The following is a 25,644-nucleotide window of genomic DNA, read 5'->3' as shown; positions in this document are numbered from 1 at the left end:
GCTATATCTGTCACACCTCTAGTCGGTGGTAGGACTAAGCGCACGTGCAAGGACGAAAGAACGTGAATGACGTCAGTTTGGGGATTGCGTGGATCCATGATGTCAAAACGAGGTGTGACGACAGAGGAGAGAGCAGTTAGCTGGGGAGAGAATCGTTGGAGAGCAAAGGGCGAGAGGACGTGAAACTGGAAGTTAAATTGTGAGTAGAAACCATTGCCGAGACGGTGTATGTAAACGAATATTTTAGAGGAACTGAAGAACGATTTACAATCTGCATTTATCTTCTCTACATTTTAACGGCCAGCCTTTGCGTTATTCCTTGTGTTACTATCTTGAGGAAATAGATCGTAGCGAGGATTAATTTACTTAAGTGATTTGGGTTCTGCTTAGGAAAAGTAGTGAGTGTGTTCGAAAGGAAGTGAGGGAGAGACACTTGGCGGTGTCGTGACAGCATCACGGCCAGGCAGCCAGCCTTGTAAACAGACGCCACAAGAGCTGAACCCAGGACAGCCAACCTTCACTGAGATGGTGACAGGCGCTAACTTTTGCGCTGCCGGACCGCCCGAAGATTTATAAAGACAAAAATATTGAAAGTAACAGCTATAATAAAATCTTAAGGGTTCTTAGTAAAAACAGTAAAAAATCTAGCACTTAAAACTAAATAGAATTCCAGAATCTAGGAATAGGACAACATAAAGGATCTGAACACCTGCAGAACACCATTTCTGTGACCTGGTAGGCCTCCTTGGCACTAAGAGGAAGACACAAAACTGGAAGAAGGAACCAGAAACAGTAAACAACACCATTGGCGTCAGAGCGAATCTTCTTCCACACCTCCCCTTCCATTCCTCGCCTCCTCCATTCTCCACTTCCCTATATTCCTCCAAATCCTATTGCCCCACAGAACGAAATCGCTTATAGGCGGAAGCACGTTTCTCTCCCAAACACGAGACTAACAGCAAAATCCAGTAAAGTAGTAGGGTAAGATATACATAGTTTCACGTGGACTTAAACTGCGGAAGTTGACAGTGAATTAACCAGAGATGGAAACAGTCTTCCTGGTGAAGACGCCAACCGTCTTCATTGCACTTCTAACAGCAAAGCTGACAGGATGTGGCAGTCGATGGCTTGGCTCTGGCTTCTCGTGGCGGCTCGTCTTGAAGTTCAAGGTATATCAAGCTTATTAAACTATCCATCTCTTCAATTTCAGCAACTTAGTCAATAACTACGACTACAAGATGGAACTGTAATCATTTAGAAACACTTCATAGTTAGAGAGTTATATGAGGGAAAAATAAGAAAATGTTAGTAGAAAAGGGCAATATGTACAATTAAGATACTAATTAAGGAAAACAATTTGAGATCAACAAATAGAAAACATCTGTGTAAGATGCACATATGAGTGCCAGGAGTTGCTTCATTTTGTTATTACTGTGCGTCAGAAACATTCATTTATAATACTATTGCCATTTTAAACTCATTTATAAGAACTGTTTTCCATGTTCAGTACAGAGACTTCTAAATAAAAGTACTCTGTTCTTACAAACTTAATCTTTCCCTACTTTTAAATATATTGAAATACCTGATTTGTTGACTGACAATGTCGGGACTTATCACAGAAAGTGGTTAAATCATGTTAAGGCTAATTACAGGAAAGAAAATGCAGTGTCATAAACTATGATATAAAATATGATATTATTCACACCTACTAAAATGTCTCCCATTCGATTCGTTCGTACGCTTCTTCTAAAGTTGTTCAAGATAAAAATTACTAGGACTGATGATGATAATATATTTTACTCGAAAATGCGTACTTAAAGCTGTTTCAGATTACGATATAAATGAATATCACAACCCAAATGGACAAAGTGTCTGCTAAGCTTTCTTTCTATTGCCCATGAAGACTTTTTAATAGAAATTTTGTATTTACTGGAAGTCTTTTAAAAGTAAATGTTTATTCGCTGTTTTACTTCCTTGTTTCCTTCGTTTTTCCACGCCCTTTAGTCCTAAAGCATCTTATTCATTCCTCATGTCAAAGCTTACTTTCATTTCCTCAAACATGAATGAAGCTTTGTATACATGAACACGAACAGGGGACCGTCTTCAAAACAAATATTGAATTTGGATGAACACTCTATAATTCTCTCATTTTAAAGATGCTTCTTATATTCTTCCGTGTGTGTTAGCAACGCTAAAAATTGACACTTATCCACTTACTAAGCATCTGAATGATCTGAAATCTGAAGTGGTTTCACGTGTGCTTATTTTTTTTAGTGATTCTATTGGGTTGACACCACTGTTTAACAAGACGTTTAGAAATAATACATAGACAAGTGAGGACTCTGTTCGAAGATATACATTGTTAAACGACAAGGTGAAAGCGTATCCAGGTATTGCCTGAAACTAAAAGGTCATGATGAAAGAATGAAAGGTGAGTTTGTGGAAAGACAGAGAGACAAAGGGATAGTGACCAACTGAGAATGATAGTGGTTAGCCCTCTCAGGTATTGACTCATTAAAATAAACAGTTTAGTCCCTAGTGCGGCATTTATTGAAAGTTGAGATACAACAACAACACAACCAGTACTTTACAAATGAATGTTTATACTGTTAAAGTTATTCATTTTCAGTTTTCAAGTCAATCAATCCTTTCATATTACAGGCCATACATGCACGTGTGAAGCGACTGGCGGATGCAACTTTACTGAAGCCTGCGTTCCTGCTGACAACTGCAGAAAAGGTAAACCTTACATCTTCTCTAACATTAGCACTGAATGAATAGTTTAATGTATGAAGAGTGATATGGAGATAAGATTATGAACAATAAATAAAATTAAGCAGGGTCCAGTCATAGAGACTAAGGTAAAGAAATAGTGTACACCCTCGGGATATCTCCAACAGTACGTGTCTGTGGGGAGCAAATATTAGAAAACAATTGAAAAGGTAAATAAAATAGCAAGTTTAACATAAAGGATAGATTCTTACATTCTTAATAAATTTGCGATTTTAACGAACCACTTAGACAACCGTATTTAAAACAGGTTATTTTTATGTTAGGCCGCTGTGTTTTCATAGATTTTGTGAAGAAAAACAACCCAAGCTGACACTATGTAATATAATTGACAAGAAGGACATTCTTTTCAATCCAGTCATCTTCACTCTGCTCAATCCTTCCCTTCTGAAATCGGGTTCGAAACTGTATGGAACGATTCCATAAAAAAAGCGTTTTGACAATGGAGTGAAAGTGGATTTTCTTACTAGATGGGTTAGATGATGTATCTAAGACCGTTATATGATACTTTCTTTGTACCATCCCAGAACAATGTCTTACATGCAATACTGAGTAACTGATTATTTTGCAACCCAGTTCTTGTTCTTAAGCGCTAAGACCATGCTCCTAAGGAGTATGAGTATGCGCTTTACAAATTTTGTATTATTATTATTATCATTATTATCATTATTATCATTATTATCATTATTATCATTATTATTATTATTAAGTAATTTGTAGAACTTGTTTCTCTCTGTGTTGTAGAAAATATGTTTCTACTTGTGTGGCATTTTGTGTAGTTAGGGGATTTAGTGTGTTAGTCGGGTGGGGGTAAGGTTGTTACAATGATTAAAGCAGTGAACTGGTCAAGCTGGCGGCATATCGGCCCGACTGGCGCGCCAAATGTCTGGCCGCCCTATTCAACATCAGTGGCCAGTCGAAGCTAACGACAACACCTGACGTAAGCGGCCGCGAGTCAACCATGGCCAGGGGGAGACCACTGGGTAACAGCCCGACCCCTCTTCGTCCAGCTGAAGGTCGGGGACCGCCTGAGGCGAGCAACGCCCCTTACACCTGCGTCCAGACCCTTGCTACACCTCCAAGGCCAACGGGAGGAAGTTACGCCACCGGAAGAAAGGAACCAAGTCTGGCGAGGGGCAGAGAACGTCACTTCTCCGGGTAGCGAGCTGGTGAGCGGCCGCTGAGAGTCCGTCTTATGGATCATCGAAAACGTTAAAGTCCACGTGGGGACTGAAACTGTGAATTGGGAATTTTTGGTATTGATGAACTGTGAACTGAAACTAGTGACTTGTGAACAGTGAGCAGCGGAATTATTGTCGTGAGAAACTAACAAGAAGAACACCAAATAGATAAGTTTTAAGATATACTTGTAGCCACTCTTTTATGTAGATTTTTTTTTTATGTGTGTACCTTTTCTTTGATTATATCCTTTGTCATATTGAAGTTCGGTATTTTGAGGAGTATTTTGGAGTGAGCGTGTGGACGCATGCTGGACGGGTGCATGCGAGTGGAAATTAATCATTGCGCGCAGGACCCCACACGTGGCAGTCCATTACACTCTTGACTTTCATTAACGTCCAGTCCATTGTCTATGTTCTTGCATTTCTTCTTGATCTTACCAACATGCACATTGGTGTGATGTGTGCGTTTTTTCTTAGTTGTATTTATGATGCAGGCAATGTAGCTCTCGGCAAAGCAGCAAGACTGAGTTCTGTGTACGACACCAATGAAGTATCTGGACCGGCATGTCTGGCTGTGAATGGCAACCGTGATGAAACCTTCAGACCCATCAATCAGTTTCCAGACAGTCCCAACTGTGTTCACACGGGATATGGGGACCTGAGTCCATTCTGGGAAGTGGACTTGGGACAGGACTTCCTCATCACTAGCATTACGGTCATCGGACGAAATACACGTAAGTAGTAGTAAAGACCGACTGAAGGGAAAGTCACGGGCTCTTTCCTTTATTACTTCTTTCGATTTTTTAAAGCTTATATGTAACTGTTAGGGCCTGTCTGACAGATGACACTAAACTTTAGATAATATTGTTCCTACAATGTGAAAGAAGGGGTAAAGGCACACTATATCTATTTAATGCTTCGTTTTATATCAGCTGTAAAAATTATGTTAGAATATGGCGTGCCCTATATTTCATATGCAAAAATATACACTTGGTAATGAGCATTGATAAGCTTATCATTAAAAGCTCAGATCTTTGAAGAAATGAAAAAGAAATACCAGGAATAAATCAGGCATTGTCTTTTTCGCACAATTATCCAGTCAATCAAATGTTTATTTTTTTTTTAACCAATGGTATTTTCCTTGTCTGATATTCTCTTACATTGTTAAGTGTTAAATGCTATTGTAAATCAAATAAATAGTTTTTTGTTCCTGAAAATTGAAGAAAACTTATGAGACGTGTTTCTCAATAACCAGAAATTACACGAATGAGAAGCATGAAGCTGAATGTAGACAACCAAGAGATCTACACTTTCCCATCAGACAACGCGCTACTTAAGACGGAGATCTCACTTCCTGTTCCCGTGAGAGGACGTAGAGTGAGACTGTCTAAAAAATCGCAAGCTGGAAATGACATGTTCTTAAATTTATGCGAAGTGCAGGTGTGGGGTAAGTATAAGGGTACACTACCAACAACCAACTGCTAACAACGTTCCCAAACAATATGATTAACAACAGTAAATAAGTGTTTAAAAAATCTGGTCTCCTACCCTTTGTGCTTAGCGAATGATACTGACTGGAGGTATAGGTACATCACGAACTTGTATTACTGGACTGCTGGCAGACAATGTTCTTCCAGTTAACTACTGAAGCGAGGCTGATGTGTACAAAGCTTCCAGTTTATTCACATTTCAGATTAACTACTTAAACGAGGCATTTTGTACAAAGCTTCCGGTTTAGTCACATTCATTGTTTAGGCTCGCCAAGACTAGCAGTGGAGAACTTCGCAAGAGGCTAAGCGTTGGTCTCTTCAGACAGACAGCAGTCCACTTATACACGTTTGTATGTAAGGAAAGAATGTCTTTTTACGACCATAGGGGACTTTACATAAACAGTTACATCTTTTTATTTAACGAAAGTAGAATATTCCACACAGAACGTTCCATTTTCTTGTAAATTGAGTTGGAGTGCTACAGAACCGGTGCAAATAGAGAACCTAGTGTATTTGTCATCATTGTTTGGGGCAGAATGCGTTGAGGGATATTTCGGACCAGACTGTAACAAGACGTGTGGAGCATGCAGATACAACTCAGTCTGTGACACTGTCACAAAAGCCTGTCCTGCTGGCTGTGAGAGTGGATGGCAGGGCCCCAGGTGTGATCAAAGTAGGTCAAAATTTTCTCATTTACTTTAAAAAAATAAGAATTACCGCGTGCGTCGTGCCTTCTTCGTCAAACCCTTATAAACAACACGCACGAATAGAGACAGAGACAGGTGATACAGAGTGTCAAATGTAATAATTTCAATATCTTATTGACAGCATGTGCAGCAGGTACGTACGGAAGAGACTGTAAGTTGCAGTGCGGCCATTGCAGAAGAAGTGTTCATTGTGATCACGTGAACGGCACGTGCAAGTTGGGATGTGTTGACGGATTTCAAGGAAAGCTGTGTAGGCAAGGTCAGACCACCTGTCGTTCTGTGGCTATCTAACTTAATGTCCTTTTTAACAGTCTGGTTACTAGTGTCCTTCTGAATACCGCCTTCCTGTATTGTCTTCTCTCCAACACTTTTTACTCCTTCCTCCATTGCATTGAAGATTTCCAGGTAGAGTGACGCACTTTTAAGCTAAATAATCAAGATGCTCATTTACTTGCTAAATTTTGGAATTTTCTTAATCACGTTAGTAACGTGTCTCTAATGTCACAGTTTGTGACGAGGGTTACTTTGGGCCAAACTGCAGCAGGAAGTGCGGAGGATGCAAGAACAATGCACCCTGCGATACCGAAACAGGAAACTGTCCTGACGACTGCGACACTGGATGGCAAGGCTCCAGATGTGACCAAAGCAAGTCATTTTTTTAAAATCTATCTTTACAGAGGTAGCTGTAGATAGTTATTTTAATGTATCGCAAGACATGTTAGCACTATTGATAAATTTTAATAACTAAAATACTCGAGCTCAGATATTGTACTAAAGAAAAGATGGTGAAGTAGCGCACTCACTTGAGGATATCCAGGAGCGAGCCAGTAATTTCGTACCTCCCCTCCCAAAGATATGGGGAAAAAAGAATAATAGAAGCAGGCTAGTTTCCCGAATATTTATGGTTCGTACGTGTGAATTCTCATCATGCTTCATCATTTATCTCACAGGTCAGACATGCTCGTGTGAGGTGACTGGAGGATGCAATTTTACAGAGAGTTGCATACCTGCTGGCAACTGCAGAAAACGTAAATATCCAGCCTTCAGAACACGTGGATACAACTCTCACAACACACAAACAGACATATTTACAAAGCTTTGTACATCGCAAATTCTTTGAAATAGATAAAATAGATACAAATGAAACTGAGTCCAGTTTTCCCCAGTATTTTTCTAATCAAAGAACAAATCATTATTAGAAAAAATGACCATGATGGAAGACAATGATACAAAGAGAACTGAATTACAGAAAACTACAATCGAAGTTGAACAGGTGACAGTTCTTTTGTGTTTGCTGGTAGCTGGTGATAGGGAAAACATGATAATGATAACTAAATCTCTTGTTTACATGTTTTGTATAAACACAACAGCCTTAAAGTTGATATGAATTGCTTGTCATCTATCTTTAGTCCTTGTGTTGCAGGCAATGTAGCTCTAGGAAGAACAGCTACGATGGGTTCTGTACCTGACGATTCTAACCTCAATGAAACATCAGGTCCAGCATGTCTGGCTGTGAATGGTAACAGTGACGTCACCTACAGTCCCTTCAGCCGGTTTCCAGCCAGTCCAAACTGTGTCCACATAGCCAGTGGCAACTTTTCGAGTCCATTTTGGGAGGTGGATTTGGGTCAAGAGTTCCCTATCGCTGCTGTCACACTCATGGTACCACCTTTAGGTTGGTAACAGTAAATATCTATAGTTCATTTATTGCAACAAAAGAGCATGACTCAATCCAGTTTAACAAATGTCTTGATGATGTGTCAATGAATACATGTACAGTTGAAATGGTGGATGGGTCTATTGATTTGTTATTCCAAGTTTTGATATCACATAATTAAAAACAAAGTTCAATATATTCTTAGCATTTTATCTTATGAATTTTGTAATATTTTACTTTTACATATAGTAAAGCTAGAGAGTTCTTTTTCTCCTCACTAAACCTTACAACAGCAATGCAATTTTCAAATAATCTGTTTACTCATTTTCAGACAGATTATTCAGAGTGTATAGTATTCTCTTGGGTAGTCATATTGAGGAGATTTACATAAGAAATGCAGCTGCCAGGCAAGACGCCAGACTAGACAAGGTGATAGTAAGTCACAAAGTGAGACTTTCACTGGCCAAAGGATACGGTTATTTCGATGTCGAGGATCTTTCTCTCAGTCTATGCGAAGTGCAGGTTTGGGGTAAGAACTAACATCATCGACATGTAGCATTATAAAACAGGGAGAAAGTAATTTTAAGTCTGCTTGTCATGCCAAAATTAACCATATTAGTATTTCTTTTTTTCCATTAAACTCACCAAAATAAACCACTTGTCCTCTATGTTTATTAAAAATACCCAACCGAAAACAACTTACACGTATGCTTAAAATGCTTAGTTCCTTAAAACATTCATTTCCATTCACTCACTTATTTCAAAGATTGAAAACGCCAGCAATCTTAAAAATATTTCGTATATCAAATGTCATGTTCACGAACAAATTTATGTAACAAACATTAAGGTTTCCAAGTCTCCAGTCTCAAAAATAAAGAGACAGACAATGTGTGTGTGTTGGGGGAGGTGGGAGGGAGTAGGGCACATAAACATCACTTGTCGGAACCTGAACGAATGTGGTGGCATTACTTGTTTCGACAACAGTATACTTATACTGTATACTGATTAGATGCATTCATGTGTAAACTATGTTAAAATATTGTTCATGTAGGAGACTTTATTCTCAAATGAGAATCATATGATGCAGTGTGTGTCGATGGCTACTTTGGAATTAATTGTAACAAGAAATGTGGAGCCTGCAGGAATAACTGGACGTGCGATGCCGTGACAGGATACTGTCCTGCTAATTGCGAGCCTGGATGGCAGGGCTTCAGATGTGATCAAAGCAAGTCAATATTGTTTTTATTTATGTAACATTATTACACAATTAGTTAACACATTTAGAGTATATATTATTCCACTTACATCAAGTGTGTTTCTAACATTTAGAAGTGTCTTTTTAACAAGGCAAACAAGTGTGCACAAATATATTGTGAGTTTGGTGACCTCTTAAGACATTTCTCGGGCCTGTCCGATATAGAATGGATGTTCCAAACCAGTGACAGTTGTTGCAGTTTCTAAAAACAGCAAAAGGAGAAAGTTCTATCTTACGCGAAGACCCCATGTTTACCATTAGACAGTATGTCATGAGCGAATGAATTTATTAAATAATTCAGAAAAGGGAGATGAGAACACAGCCCTGCTTCACTCGAAGAACCGGGATCTTGCAGACCCATATATCCAAATAGAGAGAGACAGGGAGAAATTGTTAATGTACATTTAGAATATTCATATATTATACTATATTTCACGAATTTATAGCTTTTGTGTTGTTGTTGTTGTTGTTGTTGTTGTTGTTGTTGTTGTTGTTGTTGTTGTTACACTTTTGTACTTAATATTTAGTGGACTTAAAAGATCCCTTCGTGGCTTAACGCTGGTGCATTTCACAGCCTGTGCCGAGGGCTACTTTGGACCAGACTGTGCCAAGACGTGTGGAAGTTGCAAGAACAGCTCTGTCTGCGATTCCATTTTAGGAAACTGCCCTGCTGGATGTGAAAGTGGATGGCGGGGTCCTACGTGTAATCAAAGCACGTAGAGTTTGTTTTTTAAATCTGACTCTACAGTTATAAAATGAAAATTACTGAGTGCTACATGCACACACATCACTTGCATGGCACATTCCACATGAACACTATATATCTATGTAAGCTATACTGTTTCATGCATGCTTCATGCCACAACTACTATATATATATTTAGAGAGATAAATTACACTGCCCCACACGAATATCGAACTGACGAATGCACGTCTTCGGGTTTGGAAGGTGTTGCTCTTATTACTATAAGTTATCTACTTCCCTTCCCCATCCACTGATGGCGGTCTGATGGCAAATCGGTTAGCGCCTGTCACTAATACAGTGAAGGTTGGGTGTCCTGGGTTCAGCTCTCGTTCTTTCTCTGCGCTTTCCCTGTTTACATGGCTGGCTGCCTTACCGTGATATAGCTTTAATTGCTGGCTTGGCATAAAGCAAAGTCCCCCTCCCTCCATCCACTGACAGAAAATAAGAGGGGGAAAGAGATATGATTTAATTATAAAAGATAAATGAAGATTATTTAGATATTTAAGCTGATTGATTAAAAAAATCATAATTATTTATTGACAATGTCTATGCCGACTAGTGTGTTCTTCAGCTTTAAATAATACCTTCAAACCATTTCTCTCTGGAAACAGCCGAGGAGAACGAGAATCTGACGGCTCTTGTCGCAGGCTTAGCTGTTGGTGGCATCGTCATGTTCATTGTTGTCGCTGTTGGCATATTTTGGTGAGTTTGACCGAGTTGGCGGGCTTGATATGTGATTTCAACAGGTGATTACTTAATAATTGTAAGAAATTTCTTTCTGATTCGTTTACCTTTCTTTGAATACACAAGTCTCTCTCTCTCTCACACACTCTCTCACACTCTCACACACTTTTTTTCATTTGATAACGATTTCATCAGAAAATATAAATGTTTCAAATGTAAACTAAAAGAAGTGCAGTCTAGTTTTAAGAAAGGAAGCATTTCTAACAGTGCCTCATTGTTGTGAGAATTATTTTCCCAAACTAGAATATAAACTAATTGATGTCACGAATGCAGTTATCTGATGCTTTCATTTCTATGGATATTCTAACAGAAACATGGCTCTGTTGCTAAATGGTTTTATAAGGTTTTCAAGAGACATAATTTCTAATCCTTGATTTACAGGCGGTGTAAGTTGTCTTCAGGATCTGACGATGTAGTCGCAGGCTACTCATCAAGACAAATAGAATCACCTGTATACGGTATGCTCATTCCTTAGTCTTTTTCTTCTATGATATTATTCTTTTTGTATTTGCAAGGTTATTAAAATATGCTTATAACTTCGTTACAGATAGGAATAATATTCTTCACATTCCTACAAGTATATTAAGCAGGATTTTGATGATCACTGTTTGTTCACGGCAGTTCTCAATAATGATCATTGTTGCCCTATCTTTTTTAGTGTGAGTGAGGAAGTTAAATAAGGATGGAATAATTCAAAATCATTTTTGATGCAAGTGACAATCTACATGCAATAAGCAGTTCCTTCCTGCTTAATATCCCCTTTCAACGCCTTCAAGAATTATTAATAAAATAATAATAATAATATAACAGGAAACCTAGTTGCAAATGTCTAAAAGTGGAGTTACATAGACGACATCTTTAGTTTCTGAACTATCGTAGACAATTTTTCCTACTTGCGGTTAAAAAAGAATCCCAGTCATCATCGCTGACATTGTAAGGTCTATAATCATCATTACAACATCATTGGTTTAATCATCATTACAACATCGAGGTCATCGACATCAGCTATGTAGAAAAGTTTGTCATAATAACTATTTCATCAGTCATCGAACATTAGTTAATGTCAGCGAGTAAAATGTCTTACTGTACTTACATCCTCAGATAACCAGGGGGATGAACAAAGAGTTTATGAGGTAATAAGTAACACACCAGAGGGCGTCTACGAGGACATTGCTCAGCGGGAGGTCATTGACAAGCATCTTAGACGACCGGCGGAAGACATGGATACGAACGATGTTTATGTCAACATTGTCTAAAAGTAGACTACTGTTTGTGGTCATTCTTGCTTGGTTAGTTAATACGTTAGAAAGAAAGTTTTAGATGATTGCATTAGTGCCAGGGCTTCTGCTAAGGCTAAATTCTTTGGGGTCCCAGGGACCCCTTCCTCAGATTTCTAAGGGGTCCCAGGCTAACTCTAAGGGGTCCCTTTACAATGTAGAAAAAAATCAACAAATCAACTACTTTGTTCAACTGCCTTTCAGGCACACAAAGCACTGTAATGTCTAGTCAGAAGCGGCGAGATGTCTGTGCAAGCATCTGTGATGAGCTTATGCTCATTGTACTTGGGGTGCTCACTTTCTTTCCATTTCTAAGGCAATGAATTTAACCACGCTGTCAACGACATCTTTGAAATAAGTTAAATAAGCTGCACCTGGTGGTGGATGCGAGAGGATGTATGAAAGTATGAATGACTCAGATGCCATCATTCAAGAGGAAGTTGTCGACCGTAACCTGGCAATTAATAAGTTAGTGAGAACTAGAGTTGTAAGAAACATCAACGAGAGGTGGCACGTTGCTAAAAGTATAAAAGTTGGGATAAAAAAACCTGGCGCAAGGCAGAAAAGCGAACCTCGGCAAGACGTGGCGCCCTCAGCTCAGTGACATTCAGTCGATTCTGAATGTTACGTAAATCATGAGATGAAGGGGGATCGAAGGTGTTTGAAACTGTACAAATAAATTAAACGAGTTTCAGTTGCAAACTATATTTAGCAATAAACGCCTTTCTCAGCCGACTAGTACTTGCTGTAGGGTCTAAGAAAAGTGAGGCGAAACGGCTTCTATCTGAACATACTGTCTTTCCTTACATCTTTCTTTACTACATATAAGAGGGGATAATAATATTTAATACTTTCCGTTCATTCCTCCTGATGACTGACCTAAAGTATACCTCGGTTTGAGTCCAGTCTTTGAACTTTTACAAATGGCCAACAATTCACGACTGCAACATAGTGCCCCCACTGTGTCTTTCTTCGCCTATCTAACCCGACCATTATGCGATCAATTCAGTTGTTTTTATGTTTGTGTCATTGGCGCTGTTCATTCTTCTCTCCTTTATAAATTCTAGTTTTGTTTGTTTGTGGAGAATACAGTCAGTCCTAACCCCGACAGAATGTTCAGACAGAAGTCGTTTCGCATCAGCGCTCAGACCCTACCGCAAGTACTGGGTGAGGGAGACGATTTATTGCCATGCTAGTCGGCAGTTCCTGTGATGTCCACCCCGCCTTTTGTCCGGATAGTAATTGAAGACGACTGGCCGATGGCAGTCCACACCTCGTGTACTCCTACCTTCCCTTGCACGGACGATACCCCTCATTTCCCCCCGGTGGGAAGATATCGGCCTTTAATGGAACTCTTCTTGGTAAGGGAAAACAAGGGAAGTTACTCTCGCCTTGCAGCAGACGACAACAATAGGTTGGTCTACGACGTCAGACACTATACCTACTCAATTTTGATCTGTTCTTCGCCCAAATTTGAAGGGGTCCCCTGGGACCCCATTGATGAAAACTGAAGGGGTCCTGCGAACTTTTAATGCGTACTGTACGCAATTTTTTGCGTAATCAGAAGCCCTGCAGTGCAAAGAGTTTAGCTTAACCACTCGAGTTACTCACCAAGACATTTAGAAAGGACGCTGGTTCAGTAAGACAATTTTTGGACGTGAAGAAAAGTTTTTGGTTTATTTGGTAGGAAGGTGCTTCCAAACAGGTGATTTCGCATTATGAGGGTGGAGAGGTGGGGAGTAACCGGAGAAAACCCCCAGCGGTAGCTCAGGGACAGGTGTCACATACAAAGAGTGTCCCGAGACGATATCTGAACCCTGAGTTTCTCCCTGTAGTAGTGACAAGCAAGTGTTTTAACCACTGCACTACCAGGACTCCCCAGGAGATGGAAGAGAGAGGGGAATGTCCCCAGGTTGTAGTATTTATGTTTACTCCAACGTTCAGTGGATGACTTTCAGAGTAAATTACATTATTTTATCTATATTATTGCTTTTTTGCTAAAACATCTTTTAAAATTGTACCTATACTTAACAATTTTGAAATAAATATGTACATAGCTTATAACATTTTCCTTGTACATAAATAAATATAGTTCTTTGCTAGCGAGATGACTAAACTGAATATTTTGTCATTACATTTGTCTTACTGTACCCCAAATAAAATATGGTTTTTTTCAGTTAAAAAAAATGTTCTAAGAATATACATTTACTAGAGAAGACTGAATGTAGATCTTGCCAGTGTGCACTAGCAAACTAACAGACAAAACCTATAACAAATTGTCTCTCTCGCAACAAGACATAACATTCTGGTATAATGTTCTTTGTATATATACTTGTTTGTTGATATATTTTGGTTTCTGTTTATACCTTCGTTTGAGTCTGTATTTGTATAGCTTGGTTTGTACCTTCTTTCAAATGGAGACAGGAACTTTAAAAACCTACTCACTATTGTTTTTGACAATTACCATGACATCATATGTTGAAGTACAGGAAATTTTTAGGAATCTTCATAACAAAATCAAGAATAGACGACCTTCGCTCAATGCCTAGACTATAGAACCTTCTTCTGTTCTTGTTGCTAACAAATGAAGCTGCTGCCGACATCATGGCAAACGCCAACCACAGTATCCAATTATTCCCAGATTTACTAGAGATATAACTTTGACTTCGACAATGAAATACACTTTTTTTCAAATGCACATCACTAAATGATCTCTCGCTAAAATTTTTAACAGAAAAATATAAAATAAACTTACCATAATGTACTTTAAAATCTACTGATAACCATTCTTTCCATTTTTTTAAAATGCTAACGTTACCTCTGAAGCGGTGCATGGGAAGTAACTTCATAACAAAGTCAGCAAACAATTTGCCTTTTACCTCCCTTTGCAAGTGAACGTGACGGTGCCTGCATCATTTTACTTTTCAGCTCAGTGAGAAAGAGAGAGCGACAATGACAATGAAAATTCTTTATTAAACAGAGGTAAAATAAGCAAGAAAATTTAACAAACATCGAAAGAGAGATGATAACACAAATGAAAATAAACAATGGCTGCGAAAAAAAGACCTAGTCAAAACACGCAAATATCACGTGGCGCCGAAAGGTCGAGTCATGGAAAGTTCTAAACCACGCGTGGTTATGAAAGATGATCAAAGACAGACGTCAGTGGGAGACCAATATTGCCGACCCACATGCCAAATGGCATCACACGACTAAATGAATGACTAAATGGCATGGTGGGTGTGGTTGTAGATGTTAAGGTTGCACCATACTCTGGGTCTTTTCTTCCCACAGATGTGTCACTGTGATCCTTGCAAGTGCTGTGACAATGTGGTAAAGGGACCATGTGGCCATATGCTGTTTAACACTATTGTCATTAAAAGTGGTCTTAAAATCCAACCTTTCAGCAATATACAACCTTTATTTACAGTATAAGTTTGAATGACTCATTTTTGGGTGTACCGGTAATGGTGGGATTACTGGCGTCTGCAAGTGTGGGCGAGTGTGTGATTGTAATTGTGGAGTAACAGGCAGCCATTATTGAGCCCTGACCTGTTCCTCGAACAGCATCACTTGGCTAAGTGTGCGAATGTGTCAGCGTGTGTGTGTGCAGGCATTCCTTTTTTTTCCAAAAAAGGTGTTCAGTTTTGTTTGCATTATAACTTTCAGTAGTCTAGCTGTGATCGTCGTGGTAATGAATAAACATTTGTTACAGCACTTAATCAACAATGCTTCATAGACGTTCAAGCGTTTCCTCTGCGGTCTTAGTTTTCTGTCAACAACTGATCATTTTTCTGTCAACACCGTCAAGTTGAGGGAGGGGTTTGGTTTGTGTCGGTTAATACCGGTATGTCATTACAGTTCGTCATTAAAGCCTGCAAACAAGCATTAGCTGCAGAACAAGAGGCCTGCATGCTGTGTTTGTGTTGTGGGTGGGTGCAGCACTGCAGCGAGTTGCTGCGCCAGACGCAGTGTAGTGCCTGTGACAAGATGAGCCGTCGAGTTGATATCCGTTTACCTGTCGCCTTTGTGGGATTATCACAAGAGGTTGTTGCAGACATATTTATTGACCAGGCCATTCATGTGCGCACCTACACACACACCACTGACAATTCATCTTTGATTACTACCCAGGCACGTTTTTATTTGCCTTTTACCGCCACCTTTTTCATTACTCTTCCTGGGTTGTCCCAAATCATAATTACCTACGTCCCCCTCCCTGTTTCGTCAGGATGTATAAAAGGGACAATGACAATGACAATGACAATTCTTTATTAACGAGGGGTAAAATAAGCAACTGAGCGCTTTTTTCCACTTAGCCCTCGCCCTTTTCAGGGAAGGAAATTAACTATATAAATGAATTAATTAAGCATTAAATATAAAGAGATAATAAGCACAGAGAAGGGTGGATATGTACATAGTGATGGTTAAAGAAGAGATTAGCATATATTCACAAGGTCACCTGGAGTTGGTAGGAATTAGAGGGCTTATCTATATATCTTGAACGTATTGAGATAGATGGCGTCGAAAGCAGGTCAGGGAGTGCAATTGTTTGAGATGGAGAGGGAGGCTGTTCCATAGCACGCTCCCTGAGAATTGCAGACTTGATTTGAAGAGGTCTAGTCTAGGAAAGGGAATATTCAGTTTTGGGAAGGTTCTAGAGTTATTGGAGGAAAATAGGAGAGAGAGTCTTGGCGATAGTTTACCCGTCAGTATTATACATGAAAATGCATTTGTTAAATTTGAGTCTGTTTTAAGAGGAAGGACGCCTAGAAGAGGTGAAGTCACGTGGGTCTAATTTCGGTTTTAGCAGGACGGCTTTGATTGCTCGCCTCTGAACACTAGCTAGAGGTTTCATGGAGGATCACTAGCGGATCCCAGAGGGTAGAGGCATAGTCAATGACTGATTGGATGTGGGTGTGTAGAAGAGTTTTCTTGTGTGAGTGTCAAGGAAATGTTTGATTCTGGACAGCTGGTAGACTTTTTTGGAGATGTTTTTACTTGTGGCGGAAATATGTTGGGACCACGATAAGTTGTTGTCAATGGTAACACCCATGAGTTTGTGGACCTGGAGACAACAGGAACTGTCCGTAGTCGGAAAGCGCTTATTTCCCCTGCACTGTTCGCTGCCTAGAGTGTCTGTAATTCGCATTCAAAATATACTTTTTTCTCAGATTGCACTTCACGCAATGAAGAAAAAATGGACAAAGATATATTTCAATCAAAATCATTTTTTATGACCAAACACAATACACAATAAAACTGCGGGAATTTCTCGTCAGCAATATTTGTATATTGCAATAGAAGAAACGAGGCAAGCGGGAGAAACAAACCTAGAGGGTGAAATTTACTGAAGCATAACCAGAATCGTCCATCCTCCTCGGACTAAACATTCATTCCTGATACATCAAAAACATAAAACAAAAACTCTACAGCGAAAGGATATACATCCCTGTTTCGCCTTCAAACTTCACTTTTTCTCAGATCGCACATTTTCCTCATGAATTATGTTAGGATTTCTTTGTTTGCTTTTCGTCTAACATAACTTTTGCTAAAACTTCGATAGCTATAGTAAATGTGACAAAAACACCGGAAACAACTAACACCAACCATGTGTTTAAGGAGTTGAATGATCGGCCCTAACATGTCAAACACAGAATCACAGTTTTCTCTCCAAAAATTTCTGTAATTTACTCCCATTTTATGTGTTCAAACAGATGATATAACAAACTCTGAGAAACATTCGCATTAAAGACTTTAGTGTTATATGTCAACAAATATGCCATTCGATTCAACAAAGTTAGAGGTCAATAAAACACAATTTCTAATATTCGTTATTAATTCTAAGGCATTAAGTGGCAGAATCAAACCTCAGCTTGCATTATCGGACTAGAGAATTTGAATTTACCATTGTACTTTTAAAGAACCACTTTCTTATGGCGATTTTTTTAAAAATTGGGACACTTTAACAAAATTAAGAAATATTAGCGTTATGGACTGTCCCTAAAATAATTATTCGACCCCAAAAAGGCACGCTGTCTTGTAGCTTGATTACAAAGAAAATGTGAAACATCGCACAAATTAAAGTTAAATAATGAAATCAGGAAGTATGAATCATCTGCTTGTGTGTGTGTGTGCTCGCGCCGTAGTACCATGTCACCAGGTAGACAATGAACCATCTCCCACCAATTGCCATGGCCAGTTCAAGCAAAAGTCTTCGCTCCTGGCTGTTACTAAGCCCCAAAATTCACAAACCAGCGTACGATTACAGGTTTGCGACACTGTTACATCCACCATGTTAGGACTTCAAACTGCTAGACCCAACGGTCGCTATGTTAAACTACAAAAGACTTCCACAGGTTGCTACACGTTCTTACACAAATCGTTCACTTCCATTGCAAACCGCTCTTGCACTCAACAACGTCCCAATTTTTTGTACTAGACGCATTCTAGTGTTCAACTTCGCCAAACAAGAATCACCTCTTTGGGAACAATTAAAAAGTAATAAAAAAGAGAGAGATCAACGAGTTAAGGGATTTAAACTAATAAGAAGCAATGAAATTATACATAGCCTGATCAAGGGGAGAGGTTACCCAGCAAGAAACGGAAATGACTGGTACAAAGGTTAACGACGAATACAGAATTATTTATTTGTATGAATCGTTCGGCTAAGTTCGCCATTCTTGCAGACATCTTACACACGTTCAAAAATAACTGAAGTAAAATTGAATCGTCAATACGTCTGACAAAATACTGCAATGATGAAGAACAAAATGTAAATCATTTCTTAATTAAAAAAAAACAAACACCTGCATGTCACACACACAGAAATCTTTGCGCAAGTTCAAGGGTCAGAAAGGTACACAAACTCTTCATCGTCAAACATTTGGTAAATTCTACAAATAACAGGGATGTTCAAAGAATAAATATAAAAAAAACTGCAATCCAACGACACTCGATGACAAGAGCAACAGACCCACTAATTCAAAAAAAAAAAAAGTCTATTGCTTCGCATGTCATAGTGTGCTAAGCAATCTATAGTCTGACGGGCTTCTCGGTGAACTGAGGGAGAGTGTGTACCTCCAGCCGACAAAAGCGCTATAATATAAGTAAAAATTTACAACACAATCAAGCTTACACATCACAAAACCCCTGATTATTTTTTTTAAAGAAGGAAAAAAAAACAGGTTGCTTGCCTCCACATAAATAGTAACGGAATGCAGATTGATGGCGATCGTGAATATTACGGTATACGATTCCCAGTGACATTATCTCCTTTCTATATGATGATAGGAAACAAAATTCTTAGGACTAAGACATTAATGAGAAAGAAATAGTAAAACCATGAATGTACAGACACGTTAAAAATATCAGGGGTTACAAAATGTGACTATCAACTCAATCTACAGGTGAAATGTACAAAGCAGACGACATGATGATGTTAATAAGTTAAGTTCTAAATCAAATAAATACATTTTCCAATTAGCTTAAAATCACAAAAGCTAAAAAAAAAACCAAACAAACAGATGAAATTAAACTCTACGGTCAAGTGAAGCACAGCCACTGGTAAAGATCCCTACAGAACACTACATGATAAATTGTAAGGAGAAATTTTCTAATTCTGAAACCTTAATCCTCTAATAACTCAAAGGCAGATACAGTTAAAACACAACTACAGAATGGGAAACACTAGGTAAATAATAATAAAAAAAAATGATGACAAGTATCGTGATGACCGCTGGTAGCATGAGTTATATTTTAATCCAGAAACAATACCATAACGAGAAAGGTCAAGACTAAGCCCCGTTTCCTTTGGAACAAATATGTGGATGCCAGTGTTTGTCCTGTGCTGATTATGTCCAATCCGCTAGAACTCTAGAATAATGCTGAAATTAAGCATATCATGAACCTGTTTGCATTAGATGTTTTGAGAGCGACAGGTACAAAACAAAAACATCTGTCGCCTTCACTTACAAAGCTCACTTTTATCAAATGATTAACTTTTCAAATATATCTTATGATTTTTTTGTACAGCAAAATGCCCTGACAATATACTGATTGTTTTCAAGCCAGTTACCTTGTTATAAGTGACTGAAAGTAAATAACCACCAGCATGTGAAAGTACAACAAATCTTAACAATATCACTTCTGTTGGATTCCTTGTTTTTGTTCTGTTTTTTTTTTTTTTTTTACATATTCAGTTTTTCGTCAGTTAATGGTAGTTCACTACATTTTGCTGGAAATTTGTCACAGAGAGATGCCATACTGTGAATATTTGTTACTCATATAAAAATTTTCATTGTAGATTTATTAGTTTAATTCTGCTATGGAGAGGTTAATTATAAAAAAGATACAGTAAGCGCAGATTAGGATAAGAGAAGCACGGCACACAGGAAGGAGATCAGCAGCGTGACGTAGCGCATGTGCACGGCAGCACTTCCGGAATCATCGTCTTCATCTTCGTCCTCAACTGCACCAGCATCCAGCCTGTCATAAGGGACATCTGGCAAAACATAGACAAACAAAAGAGTGTGACAAATGTTTTGAGTTTATATGTGAATATTTTCATCATCTCCGTCGTCGTCGTCATAGTCGACATTGTCATCAAACAAAACGTGAGCTTCTTCAGACTTACCTTGTTCGCTCTTCTCTTCGCTATCGGACTCAGGAAACACTTCGGGAGGTGTGACGGTCCCAGTGGGAGGGGCTTTGGTCGTGGGCTGCACGGGCAGACAAGGTTCAACGTTCTCGTCCTGCTCTAGCAGCTCGCAGTCGTCTTTCGGCATGTCATCCGGGTCTACGCCTAATTGTCAGCACGAAATTGGAGACCATGACATACAAAACTGCTGAAGAAATAGTTCTCCATAATCACCCCCACCCACACCAAAATAGTACCAAACGGCAGAAAACATAATTTTATCCTCAATTGTCATAATATTTGATCATAATTATCTTAAACATCGAGAAAATATTTATTATAAACGCTTAAAAAAATTATCGTCAACAGTTACGGATTAACTTCTAACTGCCCAAATGTCGAAAAGAGTTCAGAGGCGAGATGGTTGAGAGAGTAAAGCTGAGGAGTGTCATGAGATTACAAGGAAACACGCAGCGCGCGAGAGCTTCACGTGCACCGAGACAATATATCCCTCTCTAGAAACAAAGACGCAAAGAGGCTGGAGCAAAAAAAAAAAGAGAGAGAGAAAGATAAAACCAAAAACATAAATTACAGCAACAACTACGATGATAAATAAGCAGCTGGAGCGTGCAATACCTTGCGGCAATTCCGCGGTGATGTCGCACAATACGAGAATCTCGTCCGCATATTGCCCGGGATTCTCGCGAACTTGGAGCGGTTAGCCTCCCTTGTCCAGTTTCTCTACGTAGGCGATGACAGTGGAGTCCACGGTGTAGTTGGTGGAAAGGCAGCTGCAGGTGAGATTACTGTAAACAAAACAAAACACCACCGTGAATATTTTCTCAATTTCCGATGTCATTGAAAGTCATGTGTTTCATTCTATTAGAAACATCCTTTAAACATTGAAAAAAGAAGTATTCCTTGGAAGGGATGGATACGATCTCATGTCTGCGCTATAAATACCCGAGCTATTATCTACTAATCTAGCAATGTGGTATAAACGTGTGTAGATAATGCTGCATGAACATGTCTTGGTTAATGTCCTAGGTGCATAGACTATATTCTTTTATATTTATCTACAAACGCATAAATGGACAAATAGTTGTATGTAAAGGTTCCCAGTCACTTAATCCCCAGACACTTCATCCCCGACACTTCATCCCCGACACTTCATCCCCGAGACATTTAATCCCTAAGCACTTCATCCCCAGACACTTCATCCCTAAACTAATTCTTAACTATAAAAATTATGAAGTCAGCGAAAAATTTTATTGAAATTTATTAATTAATCATACTTAATTGAAATTCAAATAATTCAATTCAAATCATGCTATTAACTTCAACGTCATTTGAACATCTACAACATTAGTTAAAATTCATATAAGCAAGTAAATGTAATGTTCTTCAACAATATGATATGAAAATTGTTCTTGAGTGTTCGCGAGGTAATTGCTGTTAATCAATATGAAAGGTAAGCTAATGATCGGAGGTACAGAAGACGATCCATTGACTCATATCTCTCAACAATGTTGCTAATTCTCCTGGCTAAACTCAGCGTATTTCTTCTTTGCACGTTTCTCTGTGCCGGCGCATGATTGTAGAACAGACACCTTGTGTAGCTGACAATACGTAGACCATCAAGGATTCGAAGGAATCGACGATGTCTTCCTCACATAATAGGCCAGTGCTGGGAGACATCTGACCATTCCACGTAACTCGTCGTCTTCGTCATAGTCACTTCTCATCCCAGTTCAGAGACTTTGCGTAATACCCGCTTGACTTAAGTGAAAGTAACAGCCCGTTACTTTACATGACTGAAACTTCTCTCTAAAAGCGGTCATCGCAGCTTCTCAAAGTCTGTTACTATTGTCTCTGGAGCTGCATTAGGCACTAGCTCTCTAACTGCACCCAACAATCTATTATAGGTGCTCTTGATTTGTCCTGAAGAGGAAGTGTCGGGGATTAAATGTCTCGGGGATGAAGTGTCTCGGGATGAAGTGTCGGGATGAAGTGTCGGGGATGAAGTGTCTGGGATGAAGTGTCTGGGGATTAAAATGTCTCGGGATGAAGTGTCCGGGGATGAAGTGTCGGGGATGAAGTGTCTGGGGATTAAGTGACCGGACACCGTATGTAAACATGCATGAAATAAACCATGTGTGTGTGAGAGAGAGACAGAGAAACAGGCAAAATGAGAAAGACAAAGAAAGAGAGCTTCAAATACTAGGTGCAAGAGTTACATCGGTGAAATGTCACCGACACATGAAAAAAAAACTCCGTATAAATATTTAAAGAAAATCGACTTCCTACGGCAGCATAATTTTACTCAAATCATGCAACTTTCAAAGGGTTTACCTCCAGACATAAGCTGTCAATGCATTAAACCTGTTTTAAAGTTCAGAATATTTTTTATAAAAAAAAACCACCCTGCTTGCTTCCTGCAGAACGAAAGAACATCCGTTTCATCCTTAAACAAAAGCGCTTTTTAACACCACATCACAAACTATAAGATTACAGCATGCCTGCATGTCTGGTGCTTTGTTTGTTGATGGAAATCTCTTCAGAGCAAAAAGCTCGAGTTCCGGGGCTAGCAATAAGCAGCAAGTGTGTGCGAGCTGCAGGCCAGGCACCATGCCATCAGATAGGAAAGAAAATTAGTACGCGGCCTCGGCCACCTCGTCTGTGGCTCTTGCAACAACCTGCTTATTGTTTATGTTATCGGTGAAGCCTGAAAACTCTATTACTAGCTCGCTTCTGGTTTAAAATAATCTCTAATCCTAACTGGTAGAGCTGCATCAAAATTTGCCTCAATGTACACATACATATAACATGCCGCCATTGCTGTGTACATCATTTAGAGGCAGAACGCGGAAGCGCAAACAGCTATCAGCAATTGATGCTCTTTTTAACCTTTTAAATGCCAGTAACGGCCAGCATTCACGTGCAGGCGGATGCAGAGTTGGAATCTACATTTTAGGTAAGAGGGGGTTGGCAGGGTACTGAAGTGTTTTCGGTGAAGGTTCTGATAACCTAGTGTGTCTGTAGAAAAGAAAAGCTTTTTTTTTTGTAGCCTCGCATCAGAATAGATAAACATTCCAGCGCATTTGTTTGTTTGTTTTTGTTGTACATTCTGCCTCATTTTTCTGCTTTCTTTCTCGAACAAGTTTTGAGTAGAGAAACATGTCATTGGTTGATTCAATGCACTTAGAAGGATGATCTCACAGCGGACATCGAAATCCTCTCCAACCACGACTGCGTGTGAGGCGCAGGGAGGAAAACAAACAGGAAAAAACAGGGGGAAGGGGCGGCGAAGACGTATGAGTCAAAGAAATTACGAAGACCACCAACCAGTTCTCAGGAGTCAGCGACAAAAATATCTCTTCTCCGAGATGCGCCAACTACGGGCAGGGCAGGTTATATGTCTTCCAGGACCCAATCGATCAGGCAGAAAGGCTGGAGAAAGATGAAGGTGCTCTTTACGATCTGTGGGCACTTCCGGTAACGCCAACCACCAGTCCTCCCCCTCCCCACCTCTCCCACTCCTGCTTTGTGGACTTTGTGCCACTCCCTTAACTCAGGCAAGATCAAGTCTGTTTGCTGGCAGCCGGTGTGGACGGCTGTAACCGCAGCAAAAACCTTACATGGTCACTTCGTGATGGCATTTGACTCACAAACGCCTTGTGGGTGTAGAAGACACTTTTTATGAACACAGCAAAATCTGGCTTTCAGATATTTCTGTTAAAATTCTCGCTCATAGCAAGACTGACTTGCTCCCCCTTCCGACTCTCTAACTGAAGACACATGTTGTCTGGCAACGGAGTAGCAACGAACAGCAGAAAAACAACCCTCGCAGACCCCGCCGTTTATTCTGGCCAATTTGATTCCACGCTTCTGACTTTAATTATGTCTGTCTGCTTAAAGGTTGAGGTCATTTCTTCTTGCCAACTTCAAAAAAAAAAAAAGATGCAAGAAAGGAGTAGACAGGTCTAGTGGATTTGTTTATAACGATCGGTGGAAGAAGAAAAAAAACTAGTTGCCAGCAGCTATCAGCTACTCTTGAACTTCGTGACAAATCTCGATAGTTTAGGGTCAAGTGCCAGGATTCGACCCTCGTACATGGGACTATCGTTTAAACTTAAATAGAGCTCCAATCTCAGGCTAGTCTTCACCTTTTAAGCAGTTTTGCTAAAAGAAAATTCCATTAAAAATACCCCGTCCCGTTTTTCACACAATTCTATTAATGCTCATGCAGCTTTAGGGACCAGTGGCCATCTGCAGCTAAGAGATTAAGATCACACAACAACAAAACAACTAGCAGAGCTCAACTACATTGAAAAACATTTTTAATATTGTGACTAATACTCGCTTGCGAAGGATTACAAATGCTCCCACAAATCCTAATAAAAGGCAAATCTTCATTGCCCATCTTACAACCCCGCGCAGTGTGTTGAGCATTATTTTTCCTTTATACCCGAGGATTGCAGAAGAAAAAAAATGCAGTAACAGTTGACAGCGATGGCGCATTCTAGCCGCGGGATGGGTGCCATGATAACCAGAGTGAGGGTGGGAGGATGCTGCGTTAACAAAATGGAGGGGAAAGCAAGAAGAAATGATGAGACTAGTATTTGAATGGCAGACAAGAAAGCCGAACATCAACACACCACACTGACTTCGGACACAAAGTTCATGCGCATGTGCAGGATGTGAGTGGGCGGGTGGACAGGTAAAACACCATGCACTGCACCTGGTTTATGGTTATTTAGTCCATCCTCTTTGCTCATTCGCATCCGCGTCCTTTGAGGGGAGAGAAAAGGCTAAATGTGAATACTGGTTTAAAAAGTTCATCTCTAGGTCATGACACGACGAAAATGCGATGAGATTTTTTTTTTCTTTCCTGACAGAAGATCCGTGTGATCTTTACTAATGTCAACTACTCACGCTTACGATCACCAGTGCTGCCTTAGGAAATAACTATCACATCACGAAGAATACACTTTTAATGCAACTTGTTTTCGCAATAAATATTACCACAAACTAAGGAAATGGATTCCCGGTGTTCTGATATTATGAATCGCAATGTCAAGGAAATGCCCTGCAGGGTGCTCCGTGTCATCCATCAAAGAAAAAAAAAATTCCCAATCTTGTACAGCTTCTAGGGTCTGT

At 39.5% G+C, this 25,644-nt stretch overlaps 1 protein-coding gene and 1 long non-coding RNA gene across 3 annotated transcripts; one reads left to right on the top strand and one right to left on the bottom strand.

The window, feature by feature from the left end:
* Window positions 1-174: 174 nt before the first annotated feature.
* Window positions 175-14,149, top strand: LOC112572872 (multiple epidermal growth factor-like domains protein 6). Of its 2 annotated transcripts, XR_003101093.1 has the most exons (16): window positions 175-1,169; window positions 2,662-2,739; window positions 4,466-4,705; window positions 5,227-5,418; window positions 5,997-6,134; window positions 6,290-6,427; window positions 6,676-6,813; window positions 7,119-7,196; window positions 7,592-7,843; window positions 8,157-8,354; window positions 8,913-9,050; window positions 9,655-9,792; window positions 10,437-10,527; window positions 10,951-11,027; window positions 11,671-11,900; window positions 13,420-14,149. XR_003101093.1 is itself a non-coding variant. In XM_025252851.1 (15 exons), the coding sequence occupies exons 1-15, from the start codon at window positions 1,112-1,114 to the stop codon at window positions 11,823-11,825; spliced, it is 2,109 nt and encodes a 702-aa protein (XP_025108636.1). In that variant the 5' UTR covers window positions 175-1,111; the 3' UTR covers window positions 11,826-11,970. The 2 variants fall into 2 exon arrangements, 1 of the variants encoding a protein (XP_025108636.1); XM_025252851.1 differs by lacking the exon at window positions 13,420-14,149 and having other exon boundaries at window positions 11,671-11,970.
* A 2,912-nt stretch (window positions 14,150-17,061) lies between these two features.
* LOC112571878 lies at window positions 17,062-21,287 on the bottom strand. Its single transcript, XR_003100902.1, has 3 exons — window positions 21,121-21,287; window positions 20,482-20,649; window positions 17,062-20,349 (listed from the first exon to the last, which is right to left on the bottom strand). It is a non-coding gene; the product is annotated as an uncharacterized LOC112571878 (long non-coding RNA).
* Between the last annotated feature and the right edge of the window lie 4,357 nt (window positions 21,288-25,644).

Source organism: Pomacea canaliculata, linkage group LG9 (assembly GCF_003073045.1).
Source record: "Pomacea canaliculata isolate SZHN2017 linkage group LG9, ASM307304v1, whole genome shotgun sequence".
Taxonomy (NCBI): domain Eukaryota; kingdom Metazoa; phylum Mollusca; class Gastropoda; order Architaenioglossa; family Ampullariidae; genus Pomacea; species Pomacea canaliculata.
The sequence above is the reverse complement of the archived record's forward strand: the minus strand, read 5'-3'. Positions and strand labels throughout refer to the sequence as shown.

Coding starts and splice junctions, on each gene's coding strand:
- LOC112572872 (XM_025252851.1), top strand. CDS start 1,112: ATGTGGCAGTCGATGGCTTGGCTCTGGCTTCTCGTGGCGGCTCGTCTT. Junction 1,170..2,661: donor GGCTCGTCTTGAAGTTCAAG/GTATATCAAGCT, acceptor TTCATATTACAG/GCCATACATGCACGTGTGAA. Junction 7,844..8,156: donor ACTCATGGTACCACCTTTAG/GTTGGTAACAGT, acceptor ACTCATTTTCAG/ACAGATTATTCAGAGTGTAT.